This window comes from Saccharomycopsis crataegensis, assembly GCF_037102585.1.
Source record: "Saccharomycopsis crataegensis DNA, jcf7180000000084, whole genome shotgun sequence".
NCBI classification, from domain to species: domain Eukaryota; kingdom Fungi; phylum Ascomycota; class Saccharomycetes; order Ascoideales; family Saccharomycopsidaceae; genus Saccharomycopsis; species Saccharomycopsis crataegensis.
The window spans coordinates 3,031,011-3,058,983 of record NW_027043829.1 but is presented as its reverse complement, the minus strand read 5'-3'; the positions used below and the strand labels follow the sequence as shown (position 1 = coordinate 3,058,983).

Here is a 27,973-nt window from a genome sequence, read left to right as displayed (position 1 = left end):
CGCTACTAGTTCGTTGTAACAATTCATAAATAGTCATTAAAAATATTGGAGCAAAAGTCTGATAGCTTTACAAAATACTGCCTAAACAGAATTGAAAGTTCAAACAAAAGAGTTTTCGAGCAAATATATGTCCTCTTTACCAACTCTAGTATAACGAATGAGATCCAAAATTCTATTAGCAATCACGAGATCAATCGCTTTCCAAGACCCGACTCCGAAAATCTCTGGACACTCTTCCGCAAAAGTTGGGAAATAGGCATCATGAAGATTCTGGAAATGAGCTATTTCTGCTTGTGCAAACTCTGTTTCTCTGAACTTATGGATTTTAAACCATAAAAACAAGTCAAAAATATAACTAGGGAGCACAGAATCAAAATCGCTGTTTGGGATTTTATATTCAGGATAGAAATTCTTATTACCACATCTCACCAACCATAACACAATAATTTGCTCAATTAACATGTGGCTTTCTTCCGGATCATGGGCAATTGAACTCTCTGGCAGAATCAATCTATCAATGATGTCTTCTTCTTGTTCTTCGGCATCTTCTTGTTGTTCTTCCTTATCTGTATTAAATAACTGTATCAAGGCCTCCTGGAATTTAATGTCTCTATTAAGGATCTTTTTGATGGTGAGAATCTTGGAACCCTTTTCCACTTCCTTTATTGTGGTTTTCAAATCAGACTTCAAAGCCTTCAAAGAACCATTAAAAATCTTTTCTTGAGATTTGAGGTATTCAGAACAAATTTTAGCTCGAGGAGTGGTGGCGCTGGTCAAATTGTTATCTTTCAAAGCATTAAATTTGCTTTCAATAGCTACTTGTAAGTTATTGATGGCATGTAATTTCATTCTTGTTGTGATTCTTGGTGTGGAATCATTAGCTGAGTTATGTTCATCGTCAAACGTCTCATCATAGTCATTCTTCACCAAAAGACAAAATATTTGCAACAATTCTTCAGGGATAGGGTTAGCTTTGGATAAGAAGTACAACAATCCATCGTCGAATTTGGAGTTTTCTTTGATGGCAAGTGAATTTGAGCTTATGTTACTGAAATCCTCAGGGGTAGGCAACTTCAAACCAGGATACTCACTGGCGAACCCGGTTATTTGGGCTGCTGGGAGTTTCAATTTCAAAGCGCAAGTTTCGTATTTATTACCTGGAATTATAAACCCATAGCCGAGTAATAATTCTTCGTTATTCTTCAACCCATAATTATTGAGCAATTCTTCTCCATCAGCCAATGTATCAAAGCCATCATTTTTAAAAGAGAAGAGTTGTTTATTCGCAGCGTTAACCACTGGTTTCCATTCGACTCTCTCAGAAACACTGTGGTTCAACAAATCTACCACAGGAAGCAAGATACCTTCGTCATTATCCTCTTTACCGGAGATAACACGATAAGGAAATGATCTGGAGGTCATCATCAAGTGTGCCCATAGGTATGCCTCAAAACTCAACCATGAGATCTTTCCCTTTTCTATTTTATTGTCGTTACTGATATTTTCCAATTTTTGATGAAATTTTTCAAGAGCAACATAGCATAATTGCAGCACTTCGCCCTTATTCAAAAAATACTCATTATAAAATTCCAATTCATTGCTCTCCACTAAGTTGGAATTTCCAATCAATAAGCTAACTAGCTCATACCATTCTTTAATAAGAACAATCAACTTTAAGTCAATGGAATTTCCCAAGTTGGTACCTTGTAGGAGCTTTTTATCCTTGATGCACCATAACAATGGAGAATCAGGAATAACTGAACCAATTGGCAAAGAATCAATATAAGGCTGATAAAAGCTATTGGTCTCAGAGTCAGAGAACTTTAAGTATGAGAGAAACAATTTTGTGATGGAATTGGAATTACAGAATCGCAATTGGGCCTCATCAACTTTGGATGAAAATCCTGGATAATTCTCATGGAAAAAGCCTCGGGATGACTCTGGAGTAATGATAATTTCGGTAGGAATTTCGATTTGATAATCATATGAGGCACCCAATTCTTTTGAATACTTTTTGAATGCAGAAATCCCTTTATCAGTGGTAACTGTGAATTCTATATCTGGATGGATTTTGGCACCATTAGATTTGGCCCAACAAAGTAATTTGTTTAAAACGTCAGAGGAATTTTGTAGCATGTTCTAACGAATGCAAGGGGGAAGTCTTTGAAAAAAAAAAAAAAAAAAAAAATGAAGAATATTATCGCAATTAAATCAGAATGAGTGGTATTTGGCTTTAACACTTCCTTCGCCTTCTGATAATTTGCAATATTTCTTTGATCTTTATAGTGGCAAGAAAAATCTCGAATAAAAAAATTAAAAACTTTAATTTTTTTTTTTTCCTTCCCCGACATGTATGGCACTTATGGGCAATCACATCAAGTATACTATACATATATCTAATCAAGTGCTTATAATATTTTACTCAAGACATTCGAATATTCAAGCTTATGTTACAGGATCTTGACATCCCTAGATAGTCGGTTTTATGTCATTTACACATCAATTTAAGAGAGCGTAAAAGATGCTTATTCAATTAGGTGCAAGGAATGATTTGAGAAACATTCATAATATAACATGAGAAAATAAAGAAAATTAATCCAGGGAAAAAAAATATAATAAAAAGGTCCATTATGGTTTATGAACCAGCTTCAATATCATCATTATTAGAGGAAAACAATACTAAAATAAATCAATCAATCAGAAACTTAATGATTATTTAACAAAAGTATCTCTGCGATTAAATATATTGGGACAACCATCTGATACCTTCACCATAACCTTGTCTCATGACGACGGAAACCATGAATAATTCGATTGGTCTGATGGTACCATCCAATGGAACCTTACCCTTACCGGTGGTGCTGTAGAGACCCATAGCTTGTCTTAATTCGTTTTCTGAAACAGCGTTTGGAGAGTCAATCTTGTTACCCAAAATCAAGAATGGGACCTTTTGCAACTCTTCAATGGCCAACAAGTGGTCCAATTCAACTTTACTTTCTTCAAATCTGGTGGAGTCAGCAGCATCGACTAAATACACAATACCATCAACTTCTGGGAAATAATCCTTCCACAATCTTCTGGCAAGCTCGTGACCACCGAGATCGAAGGTGGTGAATTTGATGGAACCGATAGTAAGTTCTTCGGAAGTTGGGTGCCAGGTTGGGTTAAGGGTGGCCAATCTATCATTTTTCAACATGTGCAACAAGGTGGTCTTACCAGCATTATCCAAACCCAAGAACAACAACTTAGCATTCTTGTTCCACAAACCTAAAGAGGCCAAAATGTCTTGAACTGTTTGAGCAGGGAGATTCTGTTAGTAATTCTATCTGTGAAATAAATTTGAAGTAAGTCATGATCTGATCAAAAGAAAAAGAAGGGGTTCTTAAGGGATCAAAAAGCAAAGAGAGAATGAAAAAAAAAAAAATGAAGATAGCCCATGTATCTTCTGTTCCTCACATACACCAATTGAAAATCCACATATTTGATACAAATAAGAGTTCAAATTACTGATAATATATAATTATATCAAAAGTAGAGCAAAACGGACAGCTCAATAGATTTTTGCTCCTTGGTAGGGAAAATCGACTTTTTTTCTGATCAACTCCGCAGATCACCTGTCTCACGTGCACACCCAAACATTTCAAAACAAAAAATAACGAAAAGTAAACAAACCTTCATAAATAAACATTTGAATATATTTGATTCTACATATTTCTGGTCCGTTTTGGAAGCTGAAGAAAACATCTTTTTTTTTTTTTTTTTTTTGATTTTAGGGCTATAAATCGAAAAAAGAGCTATTCTCTGTTGAGACTATGTTACTATATTCAACAACAATATCGCTCAATGATCATCCTTTCCTTATACCAAAACCAAATCCCAAACCCTCATTTTCAGGCTAGCTTTATTCTAGTATAACAAGATAATAGATGCTTCATCTTAATCATTAGGAAGATGAAAGAATTTGAACTTAAATCCCCGCAATTCCTTTTACAATAAACCTGTGACAAGCGGATGTCCACAAGCCACAATCCCCGAGTCACCCTTAGATAGCGGAGACACTACCAGGTAACATAGGCACCCCAGGGCAACAAGTGGCTCGGTAATAGTAGTTCCTCATCGCTATGTGTGGAGAGAGAAGATTTCCATCCTTGGATAGTCAATACAATTACCCTGCTTCTGCTGGCTTTAACGTGTTAGATGTTAGGCCAGGCATGTAACCCTATGTCAGCACGTGGTGTGTTCTAAACATTTGCTATCGGGCCATTCTTCTTGAAAATTTCTCTCTGATTTTTTTTTCCGCAACTACTGAATGCTGAAGAAGTTATCTGTGTTATTAGGTTACACATGGATCAATCAGAGTAAATACCTCTGCTCGCTTACCGCCTTCGGATCTCGCCAGGTTTGCGGTTATTGCTCCTTACCAACTTGGCATGCCCAAGTCTTTGCTGTGACTTTATGTGATAATCTTTAATAAGTCGGAATGGTTTTAGGATGTGGCCAGCAATAGAAGATCCCTCAACATCATTTCAGGTTTCAGATAAAAGTTTTCTCTACTAGAGAAAGATGTTGGTTGCAAACCTGAGCTTACAAGGGATTTGCAGTTCTGTGATGCTGTTAATGGGTGTCCATCAGCCCTATAAATGGTGTTGGGTGTCCATCAGCCCTATAAATGGTGGGGGTATCTGCCAACCCAAGAAAGAAATGGTACGGATAGGGGCGTCCACCAGCCCGATAATATGGTTTGGATAGAAGGGTTGCGTCATCCCGGCATGGTACTGCGAATGGTCGTTTAAAGAGGTCTCGTCAGCCTGGTATGGATTTCCGAATGGTACGTTAAAAAGGGCATCCGCCAGCCCGTTAATATGGTTTGGATAGAAGGGTTGCGTCAGCCCGGCATGGTACTGCGAATGGTCGTTTAAAGAGGTCTCGTCAGCCTGGTATGGATTTCCGAATGGTACGTTAAAAAGGGCATCCGCCAGCCCGTTAATATGGTTTGGATAGAAGGGTTGCGTCAGCCCGGCATGGTACTGCGAATGGTCGTTTAAAGAGGTCTCGTCAGCCTGGTATGGATTTCCGAATGGTACGTTAAAAAGGGCATCCGCCAGCCCGTTAATATGGTTTGGATAGAAGGGTTGCGTCAGCCCGGCATGGTACTGCGAATGGTCGTTTAAAGAGGTCTCGTCAGCCTGGTATGGATTTCCGAATGGTACGTTAAAAAGGGCATCCGCCAGCCCGTTAATATGGTTTGGATAGAAGGGTTGCGTCAGCCCGGCATGGTACTGCGAATGGTCGTTTAAAGAGGTCTCGTCAGCCTGGTATGGATTTCCGAATGGTACGTTAAAAAGGGCATCCGCCAGCCCGTTAATATGGTTTGGATAGAATGGTTGCGTCAGCCCAGCATGGTATTGCGAATGGTCGTTTAAAGAGGTCTCGTCAGCCTGGTATGGTTTTCCGAATGGTACGTTAATAGGGGCGTATGCCAGCCCGTTAATATGGTATGTTTATGCGTATTTTGCTAGTCCTATAAATGGCATTATACTCAGTATGGGTTCTTTTACCATCCGTGAAATTGGTAATACTCTGGTTATTTTTGAAACTTACAATCACAATTGTTGGAAATCTGGTAAATTTCTTCTTGTCGACTGTCAAAAATATCCATTTTGAAGTTTTATATGGGTCCTAGGGAATAAATATCTTCGACACTTCAAACTCTTAATACTGTAAGCGCATGCAATGTCAATGACGAATCCTTTGCTATACACATGATAACATTTCAAGAAAATTGAAGTGTAGTCAGTGTAACTTACTTATGATAAGACATGCAAGATTTATTGGGAAGTTGTAATCTATGTCGAATATTCAATTCAATTACTATGTATGCCTGTACCGTCAGTATATTCAATGTAATGGAGTGGTACTAATGTATACCATTACCACAGTAATCCATTGCATCGAAAAACAAGGTTTTGAATTTCTGAACCCATAATCTGACATTATGAGATACTTGAAATCCCATTGACCTATATTCTATCTCCTCTAGATTTTCCAAAGATCATGAGCTTGAAGTTAGTTGCTTACATATTAAGCTTTCTGTAAATACTTTAAGGGAAAGGCGTTGGGAATTCTAGTTAAATAGAACAATAATGTATTACTCTTATTGATTAATTCGTTGGATTATTGGGAAAATATAGAATTTGTAGGTTTGAAAATGACGAATGCCTTTAAGAGGGAAAATTACTATACAATATTTGACAAGTACCTTAGTATACATGCGATATAACATAGCATATAGTATCATTATAAACAATATCAGTACCATTGTTGACACTAGAAACGCAATACTTGATTTTGAAGATGCTTGTAGAATGATTATTAACACGCCTTTCTTTTCACCTTTAGTATAACAACCTTTATAACCAACACGTCTATATTATTATCTTATCTGCCTATGGTTTTATAACTTTGATGTTTGGCCAGAGCAAAATTGTTTCTATAATTTTCCTCTTGCTGTATTGAATACTAGTCTCTGGTCTATCTAACATTATGCTGTTGATGATTTATCAAGTGCCATTTTTCACACCTCAAATGCTAGGTTGAAAGGGACCCTGAATTTTTTGCAGTTGTGGCTTGATGGGTGGTGTCTCTGAGATTGAGTTTCTATGTTCCAAAAGCCCAGCAAGGAGAAATATGATACTTCAATATTTCCAATGACTATCTAGTATATCCTCTAATCAAATTGGGGTTTCTGCCGATGTTCTTTCTTCAGTTTGAGTCTCTTTTTATCCTGTAAACGTTTCTCATTTGTTTTCTGTTTAATTTTTTTCCATTTAGCTTGATTTACCTCGTCATTTTCCGTGTTTCTAAAATATACAATATCATTCATCTCTTTCGCTAATTTATTGAAACAGTCGTCAACATTAGATTCCCGAGATCTTGTTAAATCCGACTGTATCAAGATCAGTTTTTTAGATTTATTGAAATATTTGAAGTCTTTTTCCACTAACTGCTCCAACACTAGCTTGGGGATATGATAGAGAAATGACTCTGATAATGATAAAGTTACTTTCGTTGACACCTTATTGACATTTTGACCCCCTGGACCACTGGAGCGACTGAATTTCAAAGAGTATAAGTGCTTAGGTACCGAGTTTCTGCTGATGGAAGATAAAAAATCTTTAGCCCTGGATATTTCCTTTTCATTAACAATATTTGATAAAAACCTCTTGAAAACCACTTGAGGGAAAAAGAATCTCTTATATATTAACATAGTAACAACCTTGCTACTTGAAGACAAATCATTGGTCTCATATTTGCTAAGAATAAGTAGTAGCTTTTGTAACTCTTGCAGCGATCATTATAATAATTGATTGTCACTTATGCCATGAGATCACGTTTTGTGGCACGTGACCATACATGAACTATCGAGGTGGTCTTTTCAATTCACAATTTCTTTCAAGTTGGTTTCGTGGTCTAGTTGGTTATGGCATCTGCTTAACACGCAGAACGTCCCCAGTTCGATCCTGGGCGAAATCAATTTTTTGCATACATTTTCAATGTGGATCCACCATAATGGTATAAGATTTCGCTTTTTCCTTTACTACTACACCAAAGACATGATGTATCACTAAATGTTCCGCTAATTAGTATATAGTGTAAGGCCTGATTATATCTGGTAACATTGCGTTTAATCGACATTGTTATTCCTGTTTATGGATACTATAGGGGCAGCATTGATCAATGAATTGTCAGCTACTCTAAGACCCTGGAATCTAAAGTCTGCAAAGTATTAGATGGTCAGAAAAGTGAAGAGTTAAATAGTGAAGATCCAAGTAATTATATTTTTATCTAGCATTCCAAACCAATTACATCCTATTGTAATTTCCAAGAGTTTTTAACTAATCCATCCACTGTTGCTCCACCTTTTGAAGGCTTATGCCTAAGCTACAATGGTCAATTATCTTGTGACTCCCGTATTTCATTATCCTACAAACAGCGAATTATTGAGTCTTCATTATTATCTAAGAATTGAGGACATTAATTTTTTATTTAATAGATTTCTTGATATAAATTCTTTGCAAAGAAGGTAGCTTTAAGGTTTATTTTTTTTCCTTTTTCTGGTTGAGATCACAAAATATCGCATATTGCTTGCCTTCTTTGAACCTCCCATAGAAAGAGGAAATCACAAATATCTCAAGACGATATAGCATTCAATTAAAATCAATTTAATTGATAAAAACCAACATATTTGCTAGTGTTTCTGAAAGAAAAAGAAGGAGAAAATACGGTGAACAAATGTCTGAACAACACTCTCAATTGACCGCCCTTGTCACCGGTGCAAGTAGTGGTATTGGTTATTGGACTGCCAAAGAGCTTGCTTCTCGTAATATTAAGGTGTTTGCCTGTGCCAGAAGACTTGAGCCAATGAAGCCTCTTGAGGAATTGGGGATCACCATAATCAAGTGTGATGTTACGGACGCTCAGGAAGTCCAACACATGAAATCCACCATTTCCGATGCCACTGGGGGGAAACTCAACATTCTCTTCAATAATGCGGGTTCTTCTTGTACTTTCCCGGCAGTCGATGTAACTGATGAAGCTGCTCTTAAATGTTTCCAAGTTAATGTTCTTGCTCCTATCAGGTTGAGCCGTGAATTCTCCCCATTGGTGATCAAAGCCAAAGGGTTAATTGCCTTCACTGGCTCACTTGCGGGGATTGTTCCATTCCCATTTGCTAGTGTTTATTCTGCTTCTAAGGCTGCTATTCATCAATATTGTCAAGTTCTCCATTTGGAAATGAAGATGTTTGATGTGAAAGTGTTGAACCTCATTACTGGGGGAGTGAAAACCAACATTGCAGACACCAGACCATTGCCAGAAAACTCAATCTTCAATACTGAAGAAGGTAGAGCATCTTTAATAGCAAGACAAAAGATGTCAGCAAATGCCAAACCACAGGCTCCTGAAGTGTACGCCAAAAACGTGGTTAATGATATGTTGAAGTTCTCACCTCGTATTATTGATGTTCACAGAGGATCCAACGCATCAATTCTTCCTTGGGTCATAAGATGGATTCCTAGATGGATTGTTGAAATGGCTTTGTTGAAGAAATTTAAATTATATCCGGTCTGGAGTAGCTTCAGAGAGAAAAGAGAAAAAAAGGATTAATTCATTTGTTCTGAGTGTCTGCTTTTTCTATAGCTTTTTGTTTGAAGATTTTATGATGCCTATGCCTGTTTATTCTTTTTTCCATATTTTTGTCCTTTTTGTTTGCTTTGCTCCTTTAGCTTATCCACAGTTTCAATATTTTCGCTGCTCTTGTTTTTCCTGCTTTGTTTCACTGACTATCCTAAAGTTAGGTTAACTTACACACGTTTTTTTTTTTTGGAAAGCTGTCCAAAGTATGATCTATTTAACATGTTTAGTATTTATTCACAAATTATGATATCACTTAGTGTACATGAATTCGACATTCTTATAAAATTCCAACATTGGGTTCTCTCCATTTTTACAAGTTGTCATGTCTAAGTTTTTACTATGCTGTTGCAAGAAATTTCCATGTCCACAATGACTTGCCTTTTTACCGGTAACTAACTCATACAATTCTGTGACCAATGGAAAGTTAGTAGGGAACATAATATCGAAATATCCCTGGTGAACCATGTAGGTTGACGTATTCACCATCTTGTCCTTTGGAATCAACGAAACTTTGTACTCGAGCTTCTTGTCTACCTTGTCATCACCATCTTTTTTGTTTACCACCGAGGTGGCCATTGGATTTGGGGCACGAGGTTTAGCGATTCTGGTATCGTTCTCCAATTTATCATTGGCTAAAAACAACGTTTGTACCACCGGTCCATTGTAACTTGGCTCGACCGCGCCATCGAAACGGCTGAAATCAGTCGCAAGCAAATGGTGATTAGGGAAATACTTGTTCAAGATGGTAAAGAACTCCAACAATTTTGTCGGAATGAACTCCAGGGACCATGTGAGCTTGTTGCGGAATGGCCAGCAATAGTTGCGGAATTCGTTCAATTCTTCGAGTTCATCGGCTGGGGATTTAGGATCGAGCCATTTTTGCACCGCGAATCGAGAATCAAGTTTCTGTTGGTAAGAAGTTTTTGATCGGAGGTCCAAGAAAAAATGGGTCCAGTAGTCCAATTTTGGATTAAAGAATTCTTTAAATTCATTATGTTTATCAATCACCACATAACCTTGGTAAGGCAACTTGGTACGGATGTTATATTTAAGCACGTCATGAGCAAAATTGTCAAACACCTCAAACGCCAAAAAGAAAACTTCGTCCTCAACCAATTCATTCCATTGGAAAATATCCTTATTGATCAATTTGATTTTCGACTCGTGCACTTTATTGCTAACTTGTTTGTGGTACAACTTATTACTGATTTCGATGATTCTATATTCAACATTCTCGTAAATCTCCGGCTCAGTGGCCTTCAAGTGATCCAATACATTCTGCATCAATGTCCCATTACCTGCCCCGATTTCATAGATCACCATATTTTTTCCTTTTGGTTGAATCTTTGATTTGTATTGATTAACCATGAAATTAGCCACTGCTTGACCGTAATACGGCTGGAAAAGCTCCGATGGAGTGTGCCAAAGTTGCAAACCATTAGATCTATGCTGGTTATATTTCAGATAATGTTCCATCCAAACATCAATGAACTCGTCAGTAGAAGCTATCCCACGGTAGTCAAATGGTTTGTCAAGATGGAAAATCTCAACGTCTTTATTGAAGTACCCATAAGATGGATTGTATAGCGAATCATCAATAAAGTCTTTACAAGTGAGTTTGAGGTTTCTTGGACGCTCAATAGCAATTTGAGCATTTGATCTGCGAGAAATTTCCTGTTGTTTCTTTATAAGGTTGGCATATTTTGCTGAAAGCTTTTTGAAAGTGGTCAATGGGTAAGTTTCAAACGCCTCTTGGTTTTTGCTATAGTTGGCCGTGGAAGTTTCCACACCTGTGTACTCAAATAACAAAGAAATAGGGGATGCAGATACTCTAATATCTGATTCTAATTCATTGGCAACGGGAAGTTGGTAAGAGTATGTTGTTTGGGTGATGGAGAAATCAGGCTCATATGCTGGTGGCTTATTGCTGGTGGCAGTGCTACTATTTTGTAGAGTTGGTTTGCCGGTTATATTCCGGATAAACTGGCGGGAGAATGGGGACTTCTGAAGTCTCTTCATTTTCAATAACTAGAACCTCTTTTTGGCTTATCTTTTATTCCTTCTTCTGATGTTGAAAAGTCTTGAAGATCAGCAGCATTTTTTTTTTTTTTTGTCTTTGGAAAAGCCTTGGTGAACCAGGGTCTGTCACCCCCTACAATACCAAAAAACAAAAAAAAATTATAAACTGATAGTGGTGATTGGTGATGTACCGAGAGATGGTGGTGGTAATAAATCAATTGTCATTGTGATTGGACAGCTCTCGTTATATAATAACCAATCATGTTCCACTTGGTAAAGGGTCTATATGACAACTACAACAAGCGAGAAGAATACTCAATCCTTCTTCTAGGTTTAGAGAATTCCGGAAAGACCACTTTTTTGGAGAAGCTCAAGGAGCTCTATGTCGACAAGAACCAAACTTACAAAAAGCCCAAGAGGATCTTGCCCACTGTCGGTCAGAATGTTGGACACGTCAAGTACGACGCCAAAGTCAGTCTTAAAATATGGGATCTTGCGGGTCAAGCCGAGCTACGGGGCATGTGGGAACGTTATTTTGAAGTGGCACATGGGATCATTTTCCTCGTCGATAGCGGGGATCGCAGCAAGTTGGAAGAGTGTAAAGAGGAATTGATGAAGATATTGAATCCGGACGAGTTGATCAACGATGAGGAGAAGCAGATCGACAAAAGCATTCCGATATTGATGTTGGCCAATAAACAGGATTTGGAAAATCACTTGGAAGTGGAAGATATTAAGGAGATTTTCAATAAGGTGGCAGAGCATTTAAATGCCAGAGACAGTAGAGTATTACCAGTAAGTGGGCTCAAAGGTGACGGAGTGAAGGAGGCGTTGGAATGGATGGTAGTGAGATTGGAACGAAACAAATCCAACAGGCCTCCGAATTATAAATGATGGCTTCTGTTTTATTTATTTGCATTTTTTATACTATACTGTTTTCACCCGTTCTTGCTCCGTGTGCTTTTTGTTATTGTTATTGTTTCTTTTATTACTTTATTGTTGTTATTATACCAAGAATACTATTTAGTTGTTATTCGTCATATCACCCTTGCGTATTTGAAAGTTCAATGCTTCTGTTTTCTATGTGTCCTAATCATCATTAATACTCGTATGACAAAACAATTCAGTTGAATGATGTAATTCTAAAAGCATGCATATTACGTACCATGACAATAAGCGTCAAAAACTCTATATATAGGTGGAGCAATTTTGCTTGCTCCAAGTGGCAGAACTATTCTTTCTTCTGCAGTAAATCTCGTTATAATGTTCTCGCTATCTTTATTATTACTGTTTTTACTTATCATCGCAATTTATGTGGTTTTAAAGGTCATATCGGGATCTGTGAGACTGGCGGATGATAATTATGCTCTTGTAATTGATGATCTCGTCCAAACAGCTATTGAATCAGATTGCTTTCTAATCTGGTACAGTAAACTTAGTTTCAATGTTTTGAGAATATTTTTTTTGAAAACAAAAACACACTGGAGGTGTAGTGTATGCATGTTTTCTGTAAAAGTATCGAAAAGAGTGAGTATGATAGAGGCCATAATAGTAATAGTTATCCAGAAAATGATGGAAATAACATCACAGTGCCTAGTAAAGCTATAAAGTGTAGATTGAGAGACATTGTGTTAGAGTCATACGTACCAGTGGAATACTTGAGCTCTATTCAATTGAGACTGATTGGAAAGAAAAAATAATGAAAACATCAAAAATGTAAAAGTCAATTATCCAAACGTTTTCTATCTGGGACGGTTAAATGTCTATGAGAAAGGATGGCTTTTGATTGATAGGTTTTTTCTTTTGTTTCTGCACATTGAAGCTCAGTCAGAAACTTACAATAGATAATCAACCCTTGAGAATGAAAAAGGAGAGTTTGAGCTACCCAATTCAATTGGAATTAATCACGATGATACTGCAGACCGTACTCTCGCGACCAACAATGGTGTTTCTCTATGCTAAATTGGGTGCTATTTTTACTTGAAAAAATATACAATACCTATATACATTAATGTAGATTATATGGGTATTATATCCGTAAATGATGGATCTTTCCTTCTCTGACAACTGGAAGCTTCAGTATGGATACCCTAAGAGTGGCTAACACAAGAGGGACGTGCGAGAGAAGTGGTAAACTGGGACTGGTTTTTTTTTTTCTTTTAAAAAGTCTTCTTATACTTAGGAGAATGCGGCTACTTACTTATTGGTAATAAATATGTTCGTTATTTTATTATTTTACAACGTTCTTTGGCGACAAAAAAGAGTTGATTTCTTGCCATTACCAGGGTATTCAATACATGTTGTTTTACAAATTAAGGGGGAAGGTATCATCCATTAGCGAATAATAGTAGCCTATTTTTATTAGAACCAATATTATTAAGATATGTTAAAGATTCCATTATAGCGAGATCTTCCATAATTCTAGGTCATTTTTTTTGTTTCTGTAAAGAAGAAAAGTTTATATCTCTATTTAAGGATTTATCCAGATCTCCGATCTACTACCACACCTGATGGGGTTCAATAATCCAATGAATGAAGAGAGTTAGGTTAGACAAACTACCTTGTTGGAATTGATAAGGCTTGTGTTCAAATTTTGTGACAAACTTTGGTTGGTGAATTCAAGAAATATTATTATTGATGCTGATCAATTGCCTTTATTAGAATACATTGAATCTGTTTTCTTTGATAAGATTGCCGTTATTCATGGCCTGCGTTGGCCTTTGCCCAATAAATTCAGGGGGTTTCTATTTTTTTCAAAAACCATGTGTTGATTATGACCCTGATGAGGTCAGAAACTGTGCCCAACTTATCAATTCTGCCAGAGTATTGCAATTGGAGCTAACTCGGTGATAGCTTCGTTATTATTCTTGTATCGAGTTAATAACAATCAACAAGTAAACATTTAAAATATGGTTGTATTTACGTAACATGATATCGATGGATGGTGTAATTCAATATTTTCAAATTCATTCATCACTTGGCAAACACTACAGAAGCTTATTAAGAAATTAATGGAAATATTTGTAATTCTCATCTTTTTTTGTATCTGTTTCACATTTTCACCCCTCCTAGTGTGTGCGAAAGAGAGAGAGAGAGAGAGAGAGGGAGAGAGAGAGGAGGGGAAGGGAGGTACTTTATCCTTAAAAATGGGAAGATCTTCACAAATATTGTAGTTTTAAATTTTCTGGTCGATTTTTTTTTTTTTTTTTCTCTCTCTCTTTTGTTTAAGGAAGCGAGTCTGCTTCACCAGCACAACAACACTATTTGTTTCTGGTATCCCGTCCAAAGCCTGGATATGGGGTACCACGACAAAAATAACTCTTGTCAAAATCATTTTGATTTTTTTTTTTGAGATTTCTAAGTTTCTTGTCTCGTTAAGTTTTGCGATGCCTTGTCTTGATAACATAAAATCACGAATGTCAGCAACAATCTTTATATATTTCTAGATAGCTAGTTCTTGTTATAATTCCCTGAGAGAAATCTTTGGATGTCAATTATAAACAATTGAAAAGAAAGGACTGGAATACGCTTTTTAAAATGTGTGGTTCAGGGGTTGGATTAGTTCATGTTCTTTCTTCAAAGACGTGACTAGGTGGGATCTTTCTTTTGATATTTAGTAAACTAACTGATTTACGAAATACCACTTCTAGATGGTTACTAATATCAGCTAACTCTACCAGGCTTCCTTTGCATCGATTTTACCTTATCTTTTGCTGTCTATTATCCATATCACTGTTATTTCTAGTTGTTTGAAGCATAACCAATATATATTTGCTTTGTTCTGGCGGTAGTTTCTCCTAATCAACGTTGCTTTGTAAATGATGTTAAAGATAATTTGATGGCTGATAAATAGAAAACTATTAACCTTAGACGAAAACAACGAACAGAACGCATTATTGCTTATTGATCCCGAATAGGTGGGAATAGTTTCAGGATTCATGATTGGATTGGACGTAGAACTAAATGTCGGTTTATAGATATTAATGTAATGACTATAATAAATATAGAGTAAATGTAAAAGTTTAATAGTATAAAAATAGGAATTTATTCGCGATTCTTGATAATTCTATATACATGATAATTCTATATACATGATAGTAGTAACTATTAATCGTCAAAAGCTACAAAAGTAGTGGAAGTATTGGTAGTTATGAGCCTCCGGCCATCCCTAGAGCACTGGCAGACTGATAATTGCATCTTTAAATTAACAATCCAAGAATTAGTGAAGGAACCTTTGAATCATTCCCCAATTTGAAAACCTTAGACATAGGGGAAATTCATTCACTAGGATTTCAAACTTGGAGTGCTTGAAAAATTTGGAGGAATTGAGTATTTACAACAATGAAGGTATCACTAAAGCTAATAATTTTCCCAATTTACCCAAGCTCACCAGTCTCCATTTTGTTCGTAATGCAATTGCTGAAGTCCTTTTAGATTTTTTTTAGAATTTCCTGAATTGTAAATATTGATTTTTTTTTTTTTGATAACAGACTTACCTCGATGAATAGCTTTAACAATATTCCACTGCTTGAGGAACTCAATGTCTCCAAGAATTAAATCACACATCTCTCCAGCTTAAATTACCCGAAGCTATTAGCTATTCATGGCAGGAGCTGTCTTTGATGAAGCGTAATTCTCTATTGTTCATGTAAGCTAGTGTAATTTATTCACGTTATTCTGATGTCGAATTTCACCCTTAATAAAAGTAATAGACATCATATGATATTATAAATTGTAATAAGTATTTGTTAAGAGCAGTATTTCACTACATAGTATTAGTAAAGGGGCATATTTATCAACATATTTCATCGAAATGGCACACACAAACAAATACCTCCGCAATGGTATATGCATATAAGGGAATAAATACCGTACCAATGGTTTATACTCGCAATAATCAATATAAATTGAAATTGGGCCCTATAGATGGTGTAATATTGTGGAAAGAATATTTCATTACAGTATTTATCATTAAGTACCGTTTTTAACAGTTTTTATTTTCAGTTTATTCCTGTAGGAGTTTTTTGGCATTTACTGATAACAAGACGGGAGTACCGATACCAATAGCACATCTCAACCATTTTCCACTAAATTTAACCTGTTATTCAATGAGAAATTGCAATAAAGATCTTTCTTGTGAGTTGTTATACCCTATTCATACCATCCATCCACTTGCTCTGTACAGTTGTATAGTACCAGAAACCTCAGTTACATTGCCTATGTCTATCGGGGGTGGTGTGGGGTGATGTATGTTGAAGCCCTGGGGGGAGGCATTTTTATATTTCATAGTCATATTAGAGATCATTATTGTTCCTCCCCAAATTATCTGGAAAATACACATTGTAGAAGATAGAAAAAAAAAGCAGAAAATGACCCAGTTAGATCCATCCCTTTTTCTTGCCTCTACCGATTCTTTGAACAATACTGATCCGGCCATCCTAAGACTTTTCCTCGTCCGCCATGGTCAGACCAACGCCAACAAGAACAATATCTTGCAAGGCCACCTCAATACCTCGCTTAACCTTCAAGGCCATTCCCAGGCCCAGCTTTGTGGTTCCAGATTTCAACAAGTGAAAGTCGATAAGGTATGGTCTAGTGATTTGAGACGGTGCTTACAAACCCTTTGGGGAATTGTTGTGGGTGGAGATGTCAAAGTTGACGAGACCACTCAGAATAACGAGTTTGCGGTCGAACAGTTAGTGGAAAAATTGGAAGCTGCCGCTATGGAAAATAATGGAAAATTTGAGGCCGATAAGGACCCAGAAACCGGGGAAATAGCTGGCGATTATGGGTCATTGGATGAAGATATTTCTCGAGTCAAAGGGGACGGCAGTGATAGTGGTTCGAGAACTCCGATTTCCATAAGTAATAAGTTCAGAGAACGGTCAATGGGACCAATCGAAGGTCGTCATATCGATGATGCTTTGAAATATGCTGTGGCCAATGGGAAAAATAGTTACCGGGATTTTGGGGAGCTGAAGCACGATTTCTGTGACAGATTGTTTGGAGAAGTCGAGCAGAACGTGGTGGATATTGTTGCGAATGATGACCTGACAAAAAATTGTTTACTTATAACACACGGGGGGTCGATCCGGGCATTGATCAATCATTTCGCAAATGATTTGCAATACAACATGAACCCAAAGCTTATTCCTACAGATGATGTGGTCAAAATCGTTTACAATACTTCGATCACCGTGATTGATGTATTCAAAAAGGATGTTAAAGATGGAAAATTGGGATTAAAGAGTGGAATTATCCAAGTGGTGGGTGATACAAAACACCTTGGCAGTCAAGTTGAAGTGAAAGACCAAAGAATTAGATGATAGAAAATTTAGAAAAGTAAAACAATGGATGATGAATAGAAACTGTTTTACCTGAAGAGGGTTTTTGAATTCTTTGAATTAGGCCCTTTACTTTTATGTATAGATTTATATATATATATATAGATATTTCAATATTTGATATTCCTTTTTAGATCTCAGAACTTTTAAACTGTGCTAGAACCTTATTCTAAATTAGAATCTACTTTAATTATAAAGAGTGCGATAGCAATGTATTAATGATGAATATGCTATTTTTGGTCAACATGTGGCACTTCATCTTTAAATTAACGGAACAATTACGTTCATGTACAATTGCACGCTTCTAAAATTTCCTCATACACTTATCCCCATTTACGCCAAGGGCTCTCTCTTCCTGGTAATATTAATGATTTAGATAAAAATAAGAAAATTAACCACGAGAAGAACATATAAAAAATTATGATCTACGTAAGCACGATTAAACCCAGAATTGTTTCGGCTATGAAGTTTGCGATGACCTGGGAAGAGTCAATGCAGCTGAGTCATGTCATCTCATCTCATCGCATCTGTTGTTGTTTTTTTTAACCGACACGTACATCCGGAGAAATCCGCCCGTTAATGGCACATCAAACATATCAGATTACTCCTATTCTATATACCAATAAACCATGGTGATTGTGTCAAATGATGGTCACGACAATAAATTCAAATGAGAAAAAATAACAATAATAAAAATAATAAAATAAAATAACAAATGTGTAATTAACCAATCGCCAGTACTTAACATCTAAGAACAAACATCAACCAAAAAAAACGTAACCAAAAATGAATAAAATAATAAAAACCAATAGCACAACTAATCCCAAGGAATAATTTTTTTTTTGCTGTATCCAGCACCAGCGTGTGCACTATATGTATATTTATATATAATAATAATAACAATTATGTGTGATAATGAGCATCATATCTATCGTGTCAACAATTAAAGAATAACACACACGCGCGCAGCAAATCTCAAAAACAAAAAAAAAACAAAAACAAATCAAAACAAAAGAGCAATACCGTAGATGATAGTATATTCACACGGCATGTTTGACTTGGTTGCCATGACTCTTTCTTCTAACCTTGGTCTTATTCTTGGACTTGTTGGTCTTAGCATTTTCTAACTTACCGTCAAACGCATCGGCAAAATCATTCAAATTATCAATGGAGTTTCCTTGGTTCAAAAAAGCTTGATGAGCCAAGATTTGGTCTTCAATGACGTCGTTGTTCATTTGTTTCTGTAACATTTCTGCTAATTGATAGTCCGTGATATCAGTACCCAAGTCTTTGTCGATATCAACCGCCATGGATGACTTATCCGATGAGCCGCCACTTGCTTTGGACCCAGGGCCCTCGCTGGTTGGTCCTAATGAAGATGATTTCAAAGCAGCCACTTCAGCGTAGGACAATTTGCGGAAATCGACTTGGATGAAGCCATCCTCCTTATCGTCGTTCATGGCAAGGATCTTGTTGTTTTGAAACACGAGAGAACCATTGTTGTCGTACTTTGGTACCTCAGCGGTGGATTTGGCGAAACCAGAAGGGTCAGAGGTTGAGGATGCTTGTGGTTTTTTGGAGGAGGATGAGAAGAAGTAATCAAACAATCCCATTATGATAAGTCTAAGCTTTTGTTGATGATGATGTTGCTGTTGTCGTTGTATATTTTTGTTGTTGTTTATGTGGAGATGAGCCAGCCTCGGAGGACAACTGATAAGAAAATGTAAGGTTTCGTTATCAGAGATGAGATACAAGGCGAGTTAGTTGACTTGACACCTTAGAATAAAAGATCAAAGATGTAAATGAAGGTTAAAAAAAGGTAAAGTAAAGAGAAGTATCAAAGAAAAGGGGCGACGCGGGAAATGAGCGAATATAGAATGTTTTTATATATAAATTGGGTCGGGGACAACTTACATGTGGTTATCTCATCCTTCCCTCGCCGGGCGGCACGTTTTTTTCGTTTCGTTTTGGTGGCGAGGGGGGGTGCATCGGTAGCGATGACGCTCGGGGGGTGATTACACTATATACTTTACTACACGTGATTGTTATGTAATCACCTTAATGCAGATTAATAATCATGAGGTGTATAGTGATAATGATAATACATGCTTCTATCCTAATAGCAAAGCACCAGCCAACATTGCTCCTCCAAGAACCCCCATAGATCCTTTGTCTAGCATTGCTGCGCCAGCAGTACTACTCAGTCCACTAGCAGCGGATGTGCTGGTTGCCATGCTGGAATTGCTACTGCTGCTACTCATATCCATGGTCATGGTGGTGCCATTCATACTAGTACTGGATGACATGTCCATAGTTTTGGTGGTAGTCATAATCATTGCCATGGAAGCCATCCCATCCATTGACATGGTGGTGGAATATGTGATGGTGGTGGTGACAGCTTCGGCAGCAGCGAGGGCCGCAAGGGTGGAAGTCAATAAAAGTGATGAAAATTGCATATTATTGTTATTATTATTGTTTGATTAGTGATGGCAGTAATAAGAGTGTTTTTGTAGTGTTTGAAAATTTGAATCAGGCAACGAGAGTAGAAAATGTCCAAGTATTTATAATCTCCTTGGAAAATTCAATGCACCAAGCTTTTTTCCTGTGCACCCCAATTTATGAGCAAATATATCAGAATTGAGCAGAGAAGATGCCGTGCCAGCCAAGAAGAACTATCAACTATAACCAAACAGGGACAAAAAATGAGAACTTGTAATTGTAAAATTCTAATTACTTTATTAAACCGTTATCTTTTTTTTTTTTTTTTCTCTTTTCCCTTCCTTTGTTGGCATAAATCTTTGTTGGCATAAATGATGCTAGAAATTGATGGCCGGTATTTACAATATAATGCATGTATTTTTGTTCTTATAGTTGGAAAATTAGATCAATTTCTCTTAAGATATTTCGCAGAATTTGCTCATATTTATAGGTCATTATATGCCATGATATTATTTGAGCAATAAATATGAGCAACTATTCCTCTGAAAACCAGAAGCTCGTATTAATAACAAATGTAATCGATGTCAAGTGCTAGCTCCCAAAGTCATGGATAGTAGTTCATATGGTGGTTGAACAGTTCTACAAAATGGAATTCACTGGGAATATAATTTTGATTGATCAAAAATTGACTAAAATACAAAAAAAAAAATATTATTAGGTAAATACAATAAAGAACAGGAAAATAACTTTCTTTTCTTTTTAACTGTTGTAAGAAAAAACAACAATTCTCCAAGATTGTGCTTTCCACAACCTGAAAGAGAAAAACAAATAAAATAAAAATATACTATTAAAGATTTCTTAACATCTTCATAACAATTTGCAACAGTAATATAAACATATTCTGTTAGCCTCCCCCCTTTTTTTGAGTTGCAAATTGCCATTCAAATTACAATATCATAATGAATAATACTTGTCATGTTTGGCGTTAGAGAAGGAAAACAACAACAACAAAACCAACATAAAATTCAATGATCTAAGAAAACACCAGATAAAATAGAAGAACAAATACAATTTCAAATATTGTTTTTTTTTTTTCTTCTTTTGATCCGCCCAAGATCTCAAAAAATCAGAGTTCCAATTGAATTCTCTTCAGTCTCTTTTCCTTTTCAAGATCCTTTTTTGATATCTTGTACAATTCTCCAACAAAACTCTCTCCCCAGTACGCACTGGTATACTTTGAAATGTAACCAAACAATTTATCATGATTCGCCTTCTTCTTTGGGCCTGGCAAAGTTAGTGATTCGTAGATAGCTTCACTCAACTCTTCAATATTCCATGGGTTAACAATTATTGACCCATTCAACGACTGAGCGGCCCCAGCAAATTCAGACAAGATCAAAACCCCATTGTTATCGCATTGACAAGCAATATACTCATAGGAAACGAGATTCATACCATCACGGGTAGACGATACTAAGCACACGTCAGAAATATAATACAAGGCCACCAACTCGTTAAAAGGAATGGAACGATGCATATAATGAATTGGTACAAAATCAATGGTCCCAAATTTTCCATTGATTCTCCCGACAAGTTCGTTGACGGAAGCGCGCAAATTTTGATACTCTTCTACATCTTCACGAGACGGAATTGCTAATTGAATAAGAATGACCTTACCAACCATTTCCGGATAGGTATTGAGAAAAACTTCGAAAGCATGGAGCTTTTGGGGCACCCCCTTGATATAGTCTAACCGGTCGACCCCAACAATCACTTTAATATCGTTTCCCTCAGCCTTGCCGACTTTCTGCTTGAGCTGAGCGATTCTTTGTAGAATACTAGGTTCCTTAAGAGCTGTGGTAAATTTATCAACGTCAATACCAATAGGATAGGCCCCGACGCTGACAAACCGGTTCTGATATTCCACTCCATTTGGCAAGGTATTCAATTTCAACACTTTCCCGACAGACGATAGGAAATGACGGGCGTAATCGTATGTGTGAAATCCGATCAAATCACAACTTAAAACCCCTTGCAATATTTCCTTACGTACTGGCAAAATACGGTAGATTTCCGATGATGGGAATGGAGTGTGTAAGAAAAATCCCAATTTCACATTAGTGATACCTTTAGCATCGATGTTGCTCTTGAGTAGCTCAGGAAGAAGCATCAAGTGATAGTCATGAACCCATACCATGTCATCATTCTTGACGTGTTTAGAGATCGCTTCAGCAAACAACTTGTTGGCTTCATTGTACGCATACCACGCAGTTTCGTCAAAGTTGATTTCTCCCGGATGGTAGTGGAACAATGGCCAAAGAATCGAGTTGGAAAATCCATTATAGTGTAAGTCGGCAATCTCATCGCTTATAAATACCGGAATACAATTGAACTGGTCCATCAAATCTTTCTTCACTCTAGCTTTTTCATCATCAGGAACTTCAAGCCCCGGCCAACCAAACCACTGGAAAGACGTCGATTTCTTAAGTCCTTGAAGGGCGGTTACAAGACCACCGGATGACATCTTATATTCATATGATCCATCCTTGTTACGGGTGATGGTGACAGGGAGTCTGTTGGATACCACCAAAACATTGCCTTGAACCATTGCTATTTTTTTTTTCTTTAAACAATAGTATAATGTGCGGAGATCACAAACAGTTTGTATGGATTGGTGATGTTTTTGATTTTAGTATAGGAGGATTGTCTTAACTTGAACAAGCAATCTGATGATAGGTGTAGCAATAATTGGGGTCACTAGCACACAGATAAACAAACAAGCAAACGAGAGAGAAGGAGAGCGAGAGCGAGAGAGAAACAGCAAACAAAATAAATAAAACAGTCAAAAATAGACGAGTCTGAGCCTGAACTAACGAATAATGAAATACTCGTGGAAATATTAATTGTCTGAATGATAATTGTAATGTTTACCTTCAAAAATACTTTGACAGGCACCTGATGAGCTCCAAGCAATTAATCGAAAAGCAGTGTGGTATAAACAGCAACAAGAACAGCGTCGGAGTACAACAAAATCTATAAGTACGAAAAGCCTTGGGTATTCAAAAAAAGGTGATAACTTGTAGTTAATCTTTTTTTGTTTTCTTTTGCAATATATAACGGTCTTGTTTAATGTCATAAACAAGATTTCTCGATGGCCATTGGGATTTTTCTTCTCCTTTCGCTTCCGGGATTATGCGGTGCGGTTAGCCGACCACAATTACTGTCATCAGTTGGCGGAGACCGTTGGTCGCTTGCCAGCCATTTAGCACTAAGGAAAAGGGTGAGAGATATGGAATAAGATTGATAGCATTAGCGAGTACTTAATGATGAGGATGTCTGGTGAAGAATTACTGTCGTGGCCCGGTGGAAAAAATTGTCATGTCTTTTATTTTGCAGCTATTTGCATATTCTCTTTCCATAGAGAAAGCTCATATGGCTAAAACTCCTATCATCCAAGATCTACTTAAATACAAGAGAAGGCCTTTCCTGGCTTTTTCTACAATAGTTTCCACAATTAATTTGTAGGAACCCTTCGTCCGAGTGATTTACTTCTTGAAGACAGGAGACTGCGCACTTTCTTACGGTTGTGTTCCAACCAGAAAGCCCAACACTAGCCAATATCTTTAACAGAAAGAAACAAAAAATTGCAGTATAGAACAATTCTTAACTGTCTGAGATGTGCTATTTTTCTTTAATAGGAACTTATAGTGCTATTTGGAGGAAGATCCTTGGGTGGTGATGCATGTTGGGCGGTGGTGCTGCACAGGGTAATTTGTCAAAAAAAGGAGCTGTGAAAAAAAACTAAGAGAAGAAGAAGAACAAGCAGCAGATGGTGATGAGCTTTGACATCTGTTTAATATCTAATCATCTGTGGCCTCCAATCAATCACCATTTGGAATTTGTTACTTCCCTTCATTTGTGACCTTTTTTTTAGTTGTTGGGATCTTTCCAATAAATATAATAAATGTCAGGGAGCAAGAAATATATCCCGCCAGCCAAGCTACGGGCTTTAGCCTTAGAGCAGTCCAAAGATACCGATCCATCATCATTGGAGAATCAACAGGAATCGTGGCTTGCCCTCAAGAAACGTCTTACAGGGACCATCAACAAGCTTTCATCACAAAATATCCAACAGATGGTGGTTGAGTCGTTCCAACAGAATTTGGTCCGCGCTCGGGGAATTCTTACCAAGACATTGATATCCAACCAATTACAATCAGGAAACTACACAGCAGTGTACTGTTCATATGTCAGCGTGATCAATTCAAAAATCCCAGTAGTGGGAAAATTGCTTGCAGTGAGACTCGTGTTGAATTTCAGAAAATACTACAAACGAAACGATAAAAAAGGTCTACAAGGAACTTTAATATTTTTGGCAGGTTTAATGAATTTCGGAGTGATCCACGAGGTATTACTTCTTCAAATCTTATTATTACTCTTGAATGATGCTAAAATGTCCAATAATTCTATCGAGTTGGCAACGGTGGTGCTCAAACATGCTGGGAACTATTTGATGGTATTCAATCTTAAAGTGTTGGATAAAATTTTCCAAAAATTGCGAGAGATTCTAATAAATTACAAACAATTAACAAAGAAAAACCAGTATTTGATTGAAGAACTTTTCAAGATCAAAGCTGCAAGATTCGAAAGTTATCCCATGATTCCTGATGAAGAAAAACTTGATTTAGTGGAAGAAGAAGATGGGATCACCCATATGGTGGAACTAGACGATAAAACATTGAAAGCAGAAAACCAACTCAATGTTTTCAAATTCGATGAAAAATATCTAGAAAATGAGCAGCAATACAGCGAGTTGAAAAAAGAGATATTGGGTGATGATGAGGATGCCCTTGGTAATGATAGTGACGAGAGTGATGATGACAAGAGTGATGAAAATATCAGTGAAACTGAAGAATCAAAAACACAAGACGCAACTATCACCGACATGACAGAAACTGATCTCATTAACTTCCAAAAAGCAGTGTACTTAACTATAATGTCGGCTATGAGTTCCGATGAAGCGGTGCATAAGCTTCTTCAACTCGATATTCCAGGGGTTTCCAAATCCAAACAAGGGAGTAACAATACCCAGTTCCAAGAGAAATTAATTGATATCATCATTAAGTCCTCTTCGCTTGAAAAGTCCTTCTCCAAATATCACGCCCTCATTGGCTCTAAACTCTGCAGCATTTCTTTCCAATGGCACGCCTCGTTCATAAAAGTATTTGGTACATACTATACCACCTGTCATTTATTCAAAGCGGGTCAACTACGGAACATTGCTAAATTTTGGGGGTTCTTGGTTGCCCTGGATGTATTATCATTTGAAATCTTTGAAAATGCCCAATTAACAGAGGAATCTACAACATCGGCGCAACGTATTTTGTTGAAAGGGATATTTGAATCAATGGTGGAAAATACAGGATTGCCAAAAATCAAGGAGATGATTCTGGGAGAAGACCAAGTCATTGCCAAGCAGGTTGCAGGTATTTTTCCAAACAGCAAGATTGCGTTGCTTAATGATAAAGATGCAGATATCAGTGACTCGTCGAATTTTGCGGAAATATTAAGATTCAGTATTAATTTCTTTACTGCCATTGGTTTAGGAGCGTTGACCGAGACAATGAGAGATGATTTGGCAGGATTGCCTCATAAGGAAGTGGAAGAAAAGAAGGAAGAGAAGGAGGAGAAGAAGAACAAGGAGAAGGAGCAGGAGGAGGAGTTCCTGGATCGAGGTAGAACTATGGAAAGAAGAGGGAATGGATCAGGTTCAAAAAGTATATCAAGATCGGGTAGTTATTCTAGAGGAGGATCGCATTCTCCAAGATCACAAAGCTATTCTAGGTCTAGAAGTTATTCTAGATCTCCAAGATCTCGTAGCTATTCAAGGTCGCGAAGCTACTCCAGGTCTCCAAGATCTCGAAGCTATTCAAGATCAAGGAGCTACTCCAGATCCCCAAGATCGCGTAGCTATTCAAGATCAAGAAGCTACTCAAGATCAAGAAGCTACTCAAGATCAAGAAGCTACTCCAGATCTCCAAGATCGCGTAGCTACTCCAGATCCCCAAGGTCGCGCAGTTACTCCAAATCCCCAAGACCTCAAAGGTATTCCAGATCTCCGAGCCCAGAAAGAAAGAGACATAAGGCCGATTCCGAAAACGCCCGGAATAGTGGGCTTCCAACAGGTCCACGAAATGGCAGGTATAACTCTAGACCCAGAGGAAATTATAACGGAGGCTACAGAGGAAAAACCGATACATACCGACCACCAGCTACAACGCAGGATAAACCAAAAAAAAATCAGTCGGCTAGTGGTGACGATCCGAAAAATCATGAAGCATTTGCAGACCAGAAGAGATCTGAAACAGATCATCCAGATGACCCAGACCAACAAGAAGCACCACCAGCTAAGGATGCACAGAATTAATACATTTTGTTTAACCTTTTACTTTTGTTGATGATAAATAAGCGAATTACTCACGCTAATAAAAAATTACTATACATTTTTCTTAGCTAAAGAGGGAGATTACCGTAGTGATAATACATAATCTGCCCACCAGTCCGGACAGGATGGTATAGCCGTCACGGAAAATGGCACTAAATTTTTTTTTTTCGAACAGCGCAACAGAATTTGTAAGACGTTTAAACCTTCTTTTGACCTATGGAATCCATACTCTTTTGTCGAGATATAAGTTAGAAGGTCATTTCTTTTTGTCTTTTCTGAAGTGCTAAAATACCTGAAATCTCATTTATTAACCATCATTTCGTTTCTTGGTCGCTATATTTCATTTGACCGCTATACACTCGAAGCATAGATAAGCCTCATCACGATATTTTTGATAGTTCTGGACAAAAATTTTCCAATTTACATTCCTCAAGAATAATACCAGAGAAAATGTCGTCTAAGAACCCATACACATACCAGCATAATTTTGATATCACCAACATAACTACTGACCCATTTGCCTTGGGGACGTTATCGGTGGGGTTTGTCTCGTGGATTATTTTCATTGGTGGGTGTGCTGCTTCCTCGGATACCAAATTTAACTTTCCACGGTTTTCTTGGTGGTCGATAGCCTTCGAGTTCTCGTTGATTGTTGTGTTGTTTCTCTTCTATTGCTATGACTTGATAGATTCGTACAGAAATTTTTTGTCTGCCAGTTTTGCCGTGGCCTTCATTTACAGTACCAACTCTGCCAATAACTTGGTGTACAGTTCTGGATCAGCGTTGGCTGCCGCATCCAGCGGGGTTATTTTGATCTCGATGATAAATATGATTTGGTTGATTTATTATGGAGGTGATAACGATTCACCAATCAACAGATGGATCGATGGGTTCTCATTGAACAGAAAACACATGACCACCGCGGCCCAATTGAGCCGTGCTAAACTGACAAGATTGAGTGCCTTGGCATCGAATAATGGTGGATACGACACATTAATTTCTCATCCAATCTCTAACAGTTTCAGTAACCGTGGTTCGATTGCCGGAGGAGAAAACCCGTTCGGGGCCACCACCAGTAATATCAACAAGTACTCGGATTACGACAATCAAACCCAAGCCAATACCCAAATGAATTCGCTTTCTCGTATGAACTCTCACTATTCTCAGAAATTCAGCACCAGCAATACTGCCTCCAACAGTAATTTGTCAGATTTCCACCAGCAAGGTAATAATAACCCAGAAACTGGGTTCAGCGAGCCAAACTCTAATATTGACACAACTTCTTTCAACACCAACCAATACTCTAATGGCGACGGTGCCAATTCTAACGGAGCTTTTGATCAAGACATTTATCCTTACAGAGCTAGAGCCCTTTACGCTTACGAGGCGAATCCTGATGATGTCAATGAAATCAGTTTCGAAAAGGGAGAAATCTTGATGATTAGTGAAATCCAGGGTAGATGGTGGCAAGCCAAGAGGGAAAATGGGGAAATTGGTATTTGTCCAAGCAATTATGTTGAATTAATGTGAT

At 37.4% G+C, this 27,973-nt stretch overlaps 13 protein-coding genes across 13 annotated transcripts; 5 read left to right on the top strand and 8 right to left on the bottom strand. All coding sequences in view use genetic code 12, as the record gives it.

Annotated features, from left to right (window-relative positions):
* Window positions 1-99: 99 nt before the first annotated feature.
* RKM1 (protein-lysine N-methyltransferase) lies at window positions 100-2,136 on the bottom strand (the record flags this gene model as incomplete). Its single annotated transcript, XM_064997878.1, has 1 exon — window positions 100-2,136. The coding sequence occupies one exon, from the start codon at window positions 2,134-2,136 to the stop codon at window positions 100-102; it is 2,037 nt and encodes a 678-aa protein (XP_064853950.1).
* A 601-nt stretch (window positions 2,137-2,737) lies between these two features.
* SAR1 (Arf family GTPase SAR1) lies at window positions 2,738-3,479 on the bottom strand (the record flags this gene model as incomplete). The annotated part of the gene is made up of 2 exons (XM_064997877.1): window positions 2,738-3,291; window positions 3,461-3,479. 2 exons carry the CDS (start codon window positions 3,477-3,479, stop codon window positions 2,738-2,740), a joined length of 573 nt encoding a protein of 190 aa, XP_064853949.1.
* A 1,155-nt stretch (window positions 3,480-4,634) lies between these two features.
* DASC09_042770 (uncharacterized protein) lies at window positions 4,635-5,561 on the bottom strand (the record flags this gene model as incomplete). Its single annotated transcript, XM_064997876.1, has 2 exons — window positions 4,635-5,429; window positions 5,559-5,561. The coding sequence occupies 2 exons, from the start codon at window positions 5,559-5,561 to the stop codon at window positions 4,635-4,637; spliced, it is 798 nt and encodes a 265-aa protein (XP_064853948.1).
* Window positions 5,562-6,727: 1,166 nt separating this feature from the next.
* Window positions 6,728-7,267, bottom strand: PTH4 (Pth4p; the record flags this gene model as incomplete). The annotated part of the gene is made up of 1 exon (XM_064997875.1): window positions 6,728-7,267. The coding sequence occupies one exon, from the start codon at window positions 7,265-7,267 to the stop codon at window positions 6,728-6,730; it is 540 nt and encodes a 179-aa protein (XP_064853947.1).
* Window positions 7,268-8,292: 1,025 nt separating this feature from the next.
* DASC09_042750 (acylglycerone-phosphate reductase) lies at window positions 8,293-9,165 on the top strand (the record flags this gene model as incomplete). The annotated part of the gene is made up of 1 exon (XM_064997874.1): window positions 8,293-9,165. One exon carries the CDS (start codon window positions 8,293-8,295, stop codon window positions 9,163-9,165), a length of 873 nt encoding a protein of 290 aa, XP_064853946.1.
* Window positions 9,166-9,444: 279 nt separating this feature from the next.
* On the bottom strand, window positions 9,445-11,214 carry DASC09_042740 (uncharacterized protein; the record flags this gene model as incomplete). The annotated part of the gene is made up of 1 exon (XM_064997873.1): window positions 9,445-11,214. The coding sequence occupies one exon, from the start codon at window positions 11,212-11,214 to the stop codon at window positions 9,445-9,447; it is 1,770 nt and encodes a 589-aa protein (XP_064853945.1).
* A 261-nt stretch (window positions 11,215-11,475) lies between these two features.
* Window positions 11,476-12,108, top strand: ARL3 (Arf family GTPase ARL3; the record flags this gene model as incomplete). The annotated part of the gene is made up of 1 exon (XM_064997872.1): window positions 11,476-12,108. One exon carries the CDS (start codon window positions 11,476-11,478, stop codon window positions 12,106-12,108), a length of 633 nt encoding a protein of 210 aa, XP_064853944.1.
* A 4,475-nt stretch (window positions 12,109-16,583) lies between these two features.
* On the top strand, window positions 16,584-17,540 carry DASC09_042720 (phosphoglycerate mutase; the record flags this gene model as incomplete). The annotated part of the gene is made up of 1 exon (XM_064997871.1): window positions 16,584-17,540. The coding sequence occupies one exon, from the start codon at window positions 16,584-16,586 to the stop codon at window positions 17,538-17,540; it is 957 nt and encodes a 318-aa protein (XP_064853943.1).
* Window positions 17,541-18,598: 1,058 nt separating this feature from the next.
* Window positions 18,599-19,171, bottom strand: DASC09_042710 (uncharacterized protein; the record flags this gene model as incomplete). Its single annotated transcript, XM_064997870.1, has 1 exon — window positions 18,599-19,171. The coding sequence occupies one exon, from the start codon at window positions 19,169-19,171 to the stop codon at window positions 18,599-18,601; it is 573 nt and encodes a 190-aa protein (XP_064853942.1).
* A 498-nt stretch (window positions 19,172-19,669) lies between these two features.
* On the bottom strand, window positions 19,670-20,014 carry DASC09_042700 (uncharacterized protein; the record flags this gene model as incomplete). Its single annotated transcript, XM_064997869.1, has 1 exon — window positions 19,670-20,014. The coding sequence occupies one exon, from the start codon at window positions 20,012-20,014 to the stop codon at window positions 19,670-19,672; it is 345 nt and encodes a 114-aa protein (XP_064853941.1).
* A 1,109-nt stretch (window positions 20,015-21,123) lies between these two features.
* Window positions 21,124-22,605, bottom strand: TPS1 (alpha,alpha-trehalose-phosphate synthase (UDP-forming) TPS1; the record flags this gene model as incomplete). Its single annotated transcript, XM_064997868.1, has 1 exon — window positions 21,124-22,605. One exon carries the CDS (start codon window positions 22,603-22,605, stop codon window positions 21,124-21,126), a length of 1,482 nt encoding a protein of 493 aa, XP_064853940.1.
* A 1,356-nt stretch (window positions 22,606-23,961) lies between these two features.
* Window positions 23,962-26,424, top strand: CWC22 (U2-type spliceosomal complex subunit CWC22; the record flags this gene model as incomplete). Its single annotated transcript, XM_064997867.1, has 1 exon — window positions 23,962-26,424. The coding sequence occupies one exon, from the start codon at window positions 23,962-23,964 to the stop codon at window positions 26,422-26,424; it is 2,463 nt and encodes an 820-aa protein (XP_064853939.1).
* Window positions 26,425-26,892: 468 nt separating this feature from the next.
* On the top strand, window positions 26,893-27,972 carry SHO1 (osmosensor SHO1; the record flags this gene model as incomplete). The annotated part of the gene is made up of 1 exon (XM_064997866.1): window positions 26,893-27,972. One exon carries the CDS (start codon window positions 26,893-26,895, stop codon window positions 27,970-27,972), a length of 1,080 nt encoding a protein of 359 aa, XP_064853938.1.
* Between the last annotated feature and the right edge of the window lies 1 nt (window position 27,973).